Here is a 9,278-nt window from a genome sequence, read left to right on the forward strand (position 1 = left end):
ATTTTACCAAAAAATATACAGTACGCTAAGAAAATAAATATGTATTTAACATTTTTACAAATTAAAACAGTTGTAAACACTTAAAACACTTCACACACACTGAAGCACTTCTGCTTGAATCTGCTGACATTTTGTTTCTGTACAGCGTTTCATTACTCACACGCCTTTACCCAAAGTGTAAACACGATGAGTCATTGTTCATTGATACTCATCCTTGTGCGCTGGACAGATGTAAAAACCACAGCTTTAACTAGCAGTCAAAAACTCTGCCCTAGTCTTTACTTCTCACACTATTGTTGCTACTTCATTTAAATTTTATATCCAATGTCGGAGCTAAATGCTACATTCTGTTGAGAAATAAAGTCCTGCTTCACAAGCAGAATCAGTCAGGATTCACCCGCTTTAGTCTGGGCTTTTAACCACTAGCTGCAACTATGGAGCAACATTTGAATAGGTAGGTCCATGTTTTGTGTAACAAAACACACCAACACAGCTTTTTAAGAGTCCTAACAAGCAGGAGGTTCTCACTTCTGTCACTTTAAAGTCAAATTTATTTAAAAACTAAATTAAAATCCTATTAAAAAGGCTCCCGACTTCTTCACACTCAGTGTGGAACCTGCTGTAGTTTTTGCCTCAGATGTTTGAAGACATGAGCTAACATGTTTTCTTTGGTGGCACTCAAAAAGTTTAGTGTTTTTTATGCCTTATTGTCCACAATGATGTTTCCGTCTTTGTCTTTGATCCTGAGCCGTCCCGTGGGATAACGGGTTTCCTGCCTGCCGTCAGTGTAAACCGTCTTCACAGTACCATCTGGATACTCCCTCCTCTTGTAGTCGGCCGTGTGGATCTCCTTCTGGCCTGTGTTGAAATGGATCTCCTTGGTGCCGTCCCTGAGAGAGGCAGCAAACCCAGTTAATTTTCATCTAAGGTGGAAGTAGGTGGGACTTCAAAATGTCAACTCTGACATCTAAAACGTGACAAGGGGTCTCTCCTCTTTTATGTAAATGTACTTAGTTACTTAATCATACATCATTGCTCATCTGTCTGCAAGAAGCTGAACTAGACAGCGAGCATTTATTTAATCATACTTACGGGTTCACTTGTATGATGGTCCCGTCTGTCAGCACGCTCTCCTCCCTGCCGTTGGGGAACAGGTTCTTGACCGTCTGGTCTGGGTAGGTGATTTCCTTACGGCCATCTGGAAAATGTTTTTCTGAGGCAGAAATAAGTAATAAATCAGTGTATGATCATAACCAGGCTGGTTTCAGTCGCTGGATAACCACAGTCAGCCTGTGAAGACCTCCAAGTGTCAAAATTGAAAGACTTGACTCAAAGATTCATTAGCATTCGAAACGTGAGTAAACTCCTCTTAGCTCCCCACAGAGTGAACTCTGCTCTCACCAGTCTGGTTGTTGGGGAAGTGCAGGACCTCTATGCCATCTGGGTAGGTGATGTGTGTAGTCTGGGCTTCAGCATAATAGTAGATCTGAGCACAAGAAGCAGAACTGTGTTAAGAGCGTCACGAGCAGATGATTAACACGGCAAACATGCTGCTTATGTTTAGTTTGTTGCACAGCAGACTCCTCGGGCGATAAAAACATTTCTCCTCTGTTATGACAGCTTAAAGTAAACTGAACTGACTCCACCTTCACGTCACAGCCGTTCATTTGAGTCTTCACAGAGTGATCAAATCTTATCCAAGAACATCGGACTGTCCTTCAACAGTTGAACCAACAGATAGAAAGTGAGCAAACCTTCCTTTGGCACGCACTCTTTGGTTTGGAAGGACTGCATAGTTTCAGAAATTCATCAATGTCCTGTTATTGTAGGTCTCACCACTCTCTGGTCGGCTGTGATCTGTTTGGTGTCTCCGTTGAAAAAGGTGACTTTGACTGTCAGTCCGTCTGCTGAAACCTCTTTCCTGGTCCCGTTGGGGAACGTGATAAGGCGATCACCACCGGCCAGAACCTTCTCTATCTGGAAGGATCACAACCAGAGCTCCGTCAGCACCTCCCATATAACATCAATACCACAGAGCATAACATAAATGTATATATAATTATATAATATAAATGTTTATAAAGTTTGTTTTTGTTGACAAGAAAACTAGAAAAGACCAGAGATCCAACTTAAGGTCACCTCATAAAAGCAGCAGCAGCTTTGCAATGTTACACAAGTTGATTTCATGTTCTGGTTAAAAAGACTTTCCACTCACTCACCTTCCCGTCAGGATGTGTGATAACCTCCTCAGCTGATGCTGGCTCTTCTGGCTCACTGCGCTCGGCTTCTTTTGGCAGAGAATTTCTTCTCTACAATGAGAAAACATCAACACTTCATTAAACACGGGTGCAGTGATTGAGCCGGCAGCATGTTGTAGTCTCTCTGAACAGGATAAGAAGGTATCCTGTTAAATAAACTAAACTTTAGTAAAGTTTGAAATCTGTTTTGTATTTGTCAGTAAATGAGCTGCAGCATTTTGAACAGATAGAGAAATCAGCACTGACGACGTCTCTTACCACAGAGCAGTTGTGTGAGGTTTCTTGGTCTGGTGGTTTGTCCTGGCTCTCACTGGCAGGTGTTGACTTCTCTTTCTCTGTCATCCTGCCAGGCAATGAAGAGGATGAGGAAGAGGCGCCTGATGCTGAAGGCCTCCTCAGGCTGCTCTTAATTCCTGCTGAACATCAAAACAAAACAACAAAAAATTGATCATTGGCTTCATCCTGAAAACAAAGCACCCAGAAGAAGTTGCAGGTCTGCATGTGGCAGAAAGTCTTCGTCTGTTTCCCTGTGAATGGAAACCTTTACCTGCAGCACCCAGAGTCGGGCCGCTCTCCTTGGAGCTTCTTCTAGTGGCTGTAGGAGTGCTGCTCTGAGGAGGGCTGCTGCTGCTACCGTTGGAGTCAAGAGGACTCTGAAAACAAAGAGGAAGAATGACATGTGGATGTAGAATTGGTCAATACAAGATTTGAGGAGTGTCGGAGAGACCTGATGAAGATAAATCTTAGTCTTATGGACACAAAATTCCTTCCACACCATCCTAGACGCACCGTTTTGATTCAATTTAATCAAGAAATGAAGGTGTGAAAATGTGTTGCAACCATAGACGGATTTATCCTGACACTACATTACAGAGGACATGAAGAGAACCAATAACAAACATTATGAACACGCTTACAGCAAATTTCACTCCTTTAGTTACGGATGACGCGTTTTCAAATACTTTGTGACCGTCTTTCATTTCTTTGTCCTTCTCTGCAACCACAGGGTTCTTCTTCCAGGCACTGAGGCGGAGCTTTTCCAACACACGGATCTTAAAGTCAAAGAAGAATTATATTCAAACAACACAACATGATAGCAAAAACAAGAAAGGAAAAAAAAAAGGGAGGTGGGTACCTCGTCTCGCAGAGAGGCGTTCTCCTGATTGAGGGACTCGATCTGTTGTCTCAGCCGGCTGTGCATGGAAGCCCAGCGACTCTCCCTGCCCTTCAGCTCCTCCTGCAGGGAGCTCAGCTGCTGCTTCAACACCTGGCAGGGAGGACGAGGGTTAGATTAAAGGGGAGTTCCACCAACTTCAGGATTCTACACATGGTATCTTATTCACACATCACTGAAATGATTTGACTTCTCAATACGTCTCTGCGTCACCTGGATTTCCTCTCGTTCCTTTTTGTCAGGTATGGCTCTGGCGGCCGACGCGTGCTTCTCGAACAGTCTGCGCTCCTTCTGCAGCTTCCTGTTCTCCTCTTTCTTGTACTCCTCGAGCTTGGCCAGCTCCTCCGCCTTCATCTGCTCGAACTCCAAACGCTCTTTCCTACAAAAACATTACAGCCACAAGTAACATCAGTGAAACAACACGAAGGAAAAATACATTTACAAATGTAAACATTCGGTGCAGACAGATTGGTCACCTGAGAGTTTCCTGGTTTTTCTCGTTCTCCTGTCTGAGTTTGGTGAGGGCAGCATTCTCCTTCTTGAATCTCTCGATCTCAATCTCCAGCTCAACCAGTCTCTCTCTCAGCAGTCTGGACTGGACCTGCTGGCCTGGGGACGAGGACACACGTGCACATATACAGTATATAACCTCAAAAATCACCATTCAGGAACATGATGTGGTCTCAGGGATCAAAACATTACATGGTACAATAAAGTGACAGCCATTGAGGCCTCTGTTCATACACACAGACATACACTGTTGGTCTTGAATTAATTAATTCATTGAATAATAATAATCATCTTGATGAATAAAAATAAGGATAAGTTGCAACAAACTGTCAAATACAGGTGTGAGCAGCAAGTGAGAATAAAGACGCTGATGACAGGTGGTGGTGTTTTGTCTCACCTGTCTCCACCTCTGGCATTTTGGATTCGGGAGCAGCGGGAGGAGCAGGTAGAGGAGCATTCTGGGTCTTTGGCTTCAGCGAGGGGAACAGTTTTGTCATGAGCTGTGAGGCAGGGGGAGGATCGTGCTCCTCCTTGGCCGAAACAATAATCACTCCCTTATTCGGCTCCACAGCTTTGCTCGCTGCCACCTTCCTCGACAGAGTCTGCTCTCGTGGCGGTGAGATTCTATTGGCCGTTGCCTTGGAAACCTGCCTACTGTCACTGACTGCGCTGTCATCCAGGTCGTTCCACGTGTCGTCGTCGTCAAACACGACTCTACCCCGTTGTCCGTCTTTGTCCTCTATCAGAGTGGGCTCATCGTTGCTGAGGAGGCTGTCGCTCCCCCCGTCATCACCCAGTGTGACGCCTGAAGCTGAATCCCTGCAGCTGTCCTCATCCTGATACGACCGCTTGTCGTATGGCGGGTTAGTCTGTGCGGGAAAGCAAAGGGTGCTGGGAAACAAAGGCTTGACCTCCACTTCCTGGTCTTCAAACTCAGAGCTGCCACAGGATGAAACTTCAGAGTTGCAGTGCTCGTCCTCTCTCCCGCTGTCCTGATCCTCGACGCTCACTTTGTTCTGGAGTCTGTCGTCTCGTCTCTTCGCCACAGATGAATCTGTGTTCACAGGACTGCTTTTACATGGCAAACCACCAAAACTGCGCCTCTGTGGTGCACCTGTGGGAGGTGATTTAATGGGGGTGGAGGAGAGCCGACGTGGGTGGAGCCTCCTGGCTGCCTGCAGCTGGTCCATCTGAAGAACCTGCAAGTACAGTAACAGTAAACAATAAATAATCTTTGAATGTGTGAACTCTTCATAGTGGAACAGGGTCGGCCTACAGTACTGTATTTTAACGTCTGTTTATAATGTTGTACGTGGTGTAAAGAGTGGTCTCTACAAGGGACAAAACCACTGCATTGAACTGAATCACTGAGTTGAATATATCACCTTCAGGACAAAAGAGGAATTGGACGAGAAGGACAGCTCCTCGGCCGCTTGCTCCAGGAGCTCAAACTCTCCCAGCTCCATGCTTTCCAACTGCCTGTCACAGTCCCAGCGCTGCAGCTTATCCTGGAACGACAGCTCAAACGAGTCCTGTGGAACTTTGTCATCTCCTCCTGCTGCTGCTGCTGCTGCTGACCCTGTTCTTCCTTCTGTTGGTTCCACTCTTGGGCCCCCACTTTTCTCTCTAGCTGGATCACTGTCAGCCTTCTCTGGCCCTCTTACAACACCCACCTGTTTGGTTACAGGGTTTGGCTGTGTGTGGTGAGCAGGGTTCCTTGCAGCTTGAGCTGACAAACCCACTTTCCTGTTATTCTGCTCCGGCACCAGTTGTTTGCTTTGTCTGACTTCTGGGTCAGTTTGCGTCAACCCTGATCCTTCTGTGTTATGTCTTTGATAACTACCCAAAACCTTTGTCCGTGCTGCCTTATTCTCAATTCGGGCACCCTGAGGAGGTGAACTGAGACCACGTGGACGGTTTTCTTTGTTGAGTGTGGCAGTTTTACGCTGGACAGGAAGCCGCTGGACGCCATTGGCAGCACCTCTCTGGATAGCTGCAGGCTCCGAGTTGCTGCGAGAGATTACTCTGGCCTGGAGTTGTGGTTTTGGGTCCTTCTTCAGCTCCACGTTTGGTAACGAGACTTTGCGATTGTTGGTAAACCTTGAGAGGCCTTCACCTCGCTTCAAGAAGGCTCTCTTGGGAGGGTCTTGTGCAGCTTCAGCTGCATCTTGGCTCTGTTACAGCAAGGAGACACAACGTCAAAGTGATGGACATACTTGGTATTGTAGTGACTGTAAAGCCCAAGATAACAAAGGTTTGTTGGATTCATGAATGAACACTGTTATTTTCTAACCTGCTGTTGCCGGGCAGACTTAAGCTTCTGCTCCTCTAGCCTCAGCTGCTCCTCCAACAACTCCTCAAACGTTTTCTTCTGACCCTCGATAGGCCTGGAAAGGGCCACACACACACACGACAAATGTATGTACAGTTTGTCAAGAAATACTGATGTTTCTGCTGCATCGTGACTTACTTGATTTATCTCTTCATGAGAGTCTGATTCAGAATACAGTATTTACCTGTCATGAAGGACCTTTTTTCTGCTGTCGTCTTCTGTCAAAGCCACAGCAGTGCTTGGCACTGACGTGTCGTCATGTTCCTGATCATCTTCTCTCGAGCTCCATGTCCCTGTAGGAAACGCACACACCGTTAAAACTTCACACTGAAGCGATCTGATAAAAGTCGTGGTATGCTCGTGCTGGCAGCTGTGCTTTATGCAAATACAAAAACTATTAATTTAGTTTCCACTTTCATTTTAAAAACTGCATTCTCACCCTCTTCCCCATCATCACAATCTTGACCTCTCTGTAGCTGCTCCTGTCTCCCTGCTGATGAGAGCTCTTGTTCCTTTTGGACGCCGTGCGTCACCCTGTGGCAGTTCATGGTAGGGCTGCACGGGGTCTGATGCGCTCCCTGGTGTGAGTTTTCCCCCCATTCTGCTCCTGACAGTCCTGGACTCTCTGTGTGATCTGTAAGATCTGTAAGATACATTAAAAAAATCACTTCACATGTGTAGGTAAATACATATTAGATCTTATTCTCTACATTTCTTTTTTCTTTTTTTACCTCCTGTGGAGTCCTGAGATCCATTCATCATTCCCAGCAGCCTCTGCTGCTCCTCCTGGAGGCGAAGTAGCTCCTCCAACTGATGCGCTTTTAGCTGCTCCTGCATGTGCTGCTGCCATTTCCTCAACTGCACAGACACAGTCGTGGGTTTTAATTAGCCGTGGAGTTAACACTCTTGTCCAGAGTGTCTCACTGTGTTTTTCAGAAACATTTCAGTCAGACACGTTTGTTCGCTCCACATCAGTGTTTCCCAACGTGCTGCCCGCCTCAACTGTACGCTGCACACACTGAGAAGTTTGCACATTAGAAGTGCTAACCGTCTGACACACTTCCTTCACCGTTTGAGTCTTTGCCGACATAAATAGCTTTAGGAGAAAAACACTAATAATAGCGGAGAGGGGCAAAGAGCGCCTGTGGGGGGTATTAAGTATCAGGAACAAGTGATATAATTAACTCTGGAGTTCACATAAATTCAGCATTAGTAATGAATATGTCATATCTGACCTATTTCAAACTTGATTTGATATTCACCTACTCAAATATGTGCAAAACATCTTGTTTATTTAGCACGCTGTCAATCAGAAACCTTCATCAAGATTAAAACTGACTGAAAGCTCGCTAAGTAATGGAGATTTTTTGCAGAGATTGGAGTGTGTGGATACTTTTCTCCATCATGTTTGTTAGTCTACAGCTCTAGCACCTCAGTTGAGTGATTACTATCCATAGAATATATCAAAACCTCTGTCTAAGCATGATGAAAAATCAGCAGTTAAGACATCAAAGTGGTGTCCATCCCAGCAGATTACATAGCAGTGGGAAGAGCTGTCAGTTTCAGCCGGCATGGTCTTCGTGAAATGCAATAATGTCCTTACCTGTTCCAGTTTTATCACCAGAGGCAGCTCCTGTGATTTGTTTGCCATGTCGTCCGAGCTCTCCAACTCTCCATCCGAGTTCCTCGGAAGCCCAGAGGACAGAGCGTTCACCGGCCTGTCAGTGCCAGCCCTCCATGGTCCTCCGGGTGATCCGGTGAATCCATCCACGCCGAGGCAGCTGCTGTCTGCGGATGCGGGCAGAGGGGCGAAGTCGGAGGCGAAGGAGTCGTCTGGCTGCAGGGACGAGGATCTCACGACGGAGGTGTGCCGCAAGGAGCCAGCCAAGTCTGGACTCGGGTTGAGGATCACCCCGGCTCTAGCGCTACTCGGCATCCACCGTGCCAAAAAGTCCGCCTGGGTGTACTGAAGCCCGGCTGGAGATGACATGATGACCGCGCTCCCTCAGGATGGGCTCGCTAATCCGGGATTTGAGCGACAGATTATGGTGACAGGTTAAGGGTTGACGTTAATCACACCGCGAATAAGCACGCTCTAAACGATGCCCAGATCCAGGAAAACTATATTTGGTAACCGGTTTACATCGAAATACATGAACCGTGTCTGGCCTCGGCTGGTTAAACGTTACAGCGGAGCGTGTCAGGACAGCGGGGGGTCGGTTTTAAACGAGCGTTTGTTTGGTTAGCAACAGCGCACTGACAGCGTGACAACGTTCATGTTAGAGAGCTAACTACAGACTACCACGCAACTCAGTCCTATATTAGGTCGCTCTCTCAGCCTGTCGGTCCATTTTCAGCGCATTTAAAAGGCTCGGTGTCAGTTACGTGTCTGTTGTTAGCAGTCTGCGCTTTCTACGAGATGCAAAAAGTTTTTTTTTACAGGTATTACACTGTAGTAACAAGGCAGAGAGGTTAGCGACATTAGTACGTGTCGTAATTTACCTGTAACATGAAGGAAAAGTGTTGTTACCAGAGCAAAGCCGTGCTTTAAAGACACATAACACACAGAAGTTTCGAAGCCTGCCGCCATATCAAAACAAAGCCCGCGAGAGTAAAAAAAAAACGACAAAATGAGTTGTTGCATTATGGGTATTGTAGTTTGCTGTTTCGCAGATTTAATTTAAATTTGTATTTTTGTTTGTTTTATATATACGACTATAGTAGTCAATATATATAAACTATGCATTGAAAGTGACATTTGTGTCGAATATTGTTATTAGATATATAGTTTTATAAAAACTATCTTCAAATTATATCCGGTTTAAAAGCGAAAAATTATTTCAAAATAAAGGTCGTCGAGCGAATAAAACTACTATGTTGTCAAGGTTTCATTTTGCATATTGGAGTTTTTATGTAGTTTGAGGTGTATTGCTATATGTTTTATTATATCTGTACTTTTACCTCAAACATTAGTTGTTTTCATTAACTAATTTGTACAAGAACC

The 9,278-nt window shown here is 45.5% G+C and overlaps 1 protein-coding gene across 2 annotated transcripts; it reads right to left on the minus strand.

Annotated features, from left to right (window-relative positions):
- Positions 1-32: 32 nt before the first annotated feature.
- On the minus strand, positions 33-8,897 carry cpap (centrosome assembly and centriole elongation protein). Of its 2 annotated transcripts, XM_027291223.1 has the most exons (19): positions 8,777-8,894; positions 7,878-8,293; positions 7,006-7,132; positions 6,714-6,917; positions 6,459-6,567; positions 6,236-6,329; positions 5,328-6,116; positions 4,340-5,141; positions 3,909-4,041; positions 3,646-3,811; positions 3,394-3,525; positions 3,176-3,310; positions 2,806-2,911; positions 2,517-2,674; positions 2,220-2,309; positions 1,837-1,977; positions 1,402-1,486; positions 1,093-1,213; positions 33-890 (listed from the first exon to the last, which is right to left on the minus strand). In XM_027291223.1, exons 2-19 carry the CDS (start codon positions 8,262-8,264, stop codon positions 698-700), a joined length of 3,972 nt encoding a protein of 1,323 aa, XP_027147024.1. In that variant the 5' UTR covers positions 8,265-8,293; positions 8,777-8,894; the 3' UTR covers positions 33-697. The 2 variants fall into 2 exon arrangements, with proteins under 2 accessions (XP_027147024.1, XP_010741306.3); XM_010743004.3 differs by having other exon boundaries at positions 34-890; positions 2,517-2,671; positions 7,878-8,897.
- Between the last annotated feature and the right edge of the window lie 381 nt (positions 8,898-9,278).

This window comes from Larimichthys crocea, chromosome XVIII (assembly GCF_000972845.2).
Source record: "Larimichthys crocea isolate SSNF chromosome XVIII, L_crocea_2.0, whole genome shotgun sequence".
In the NCBI taxonomy this organism is placed as follows: Eukaryota; Metazoa; Chordata; class Actinopteri; family Sciaenidae; genus Larimichthys; species Larimichthys crocea.

Coding starts and splice junctions, on each gene's coding strand:
- cpap (XM_027291223.1), bottom strand. CDS start 8,264: ATGTCATCTCCAGCCGGGCTTCAGTACACCCAGGCGGACTTTTTGGCA. Junction 6,568..6,713: donor TTGTGATGATGGGGAAGAGG/GTGAGAATGCAG, acceptor CGTTTCCTACAG/GGACATGGAGCTCGAGAGAA. Junction 3,812..3,908: donor AAAAACCAGGAAACTCTCAG/GTGACCAATCTG, acceptor ATGTTTTTGTAG/GAAAGAGCGTTTGGAGTTCG.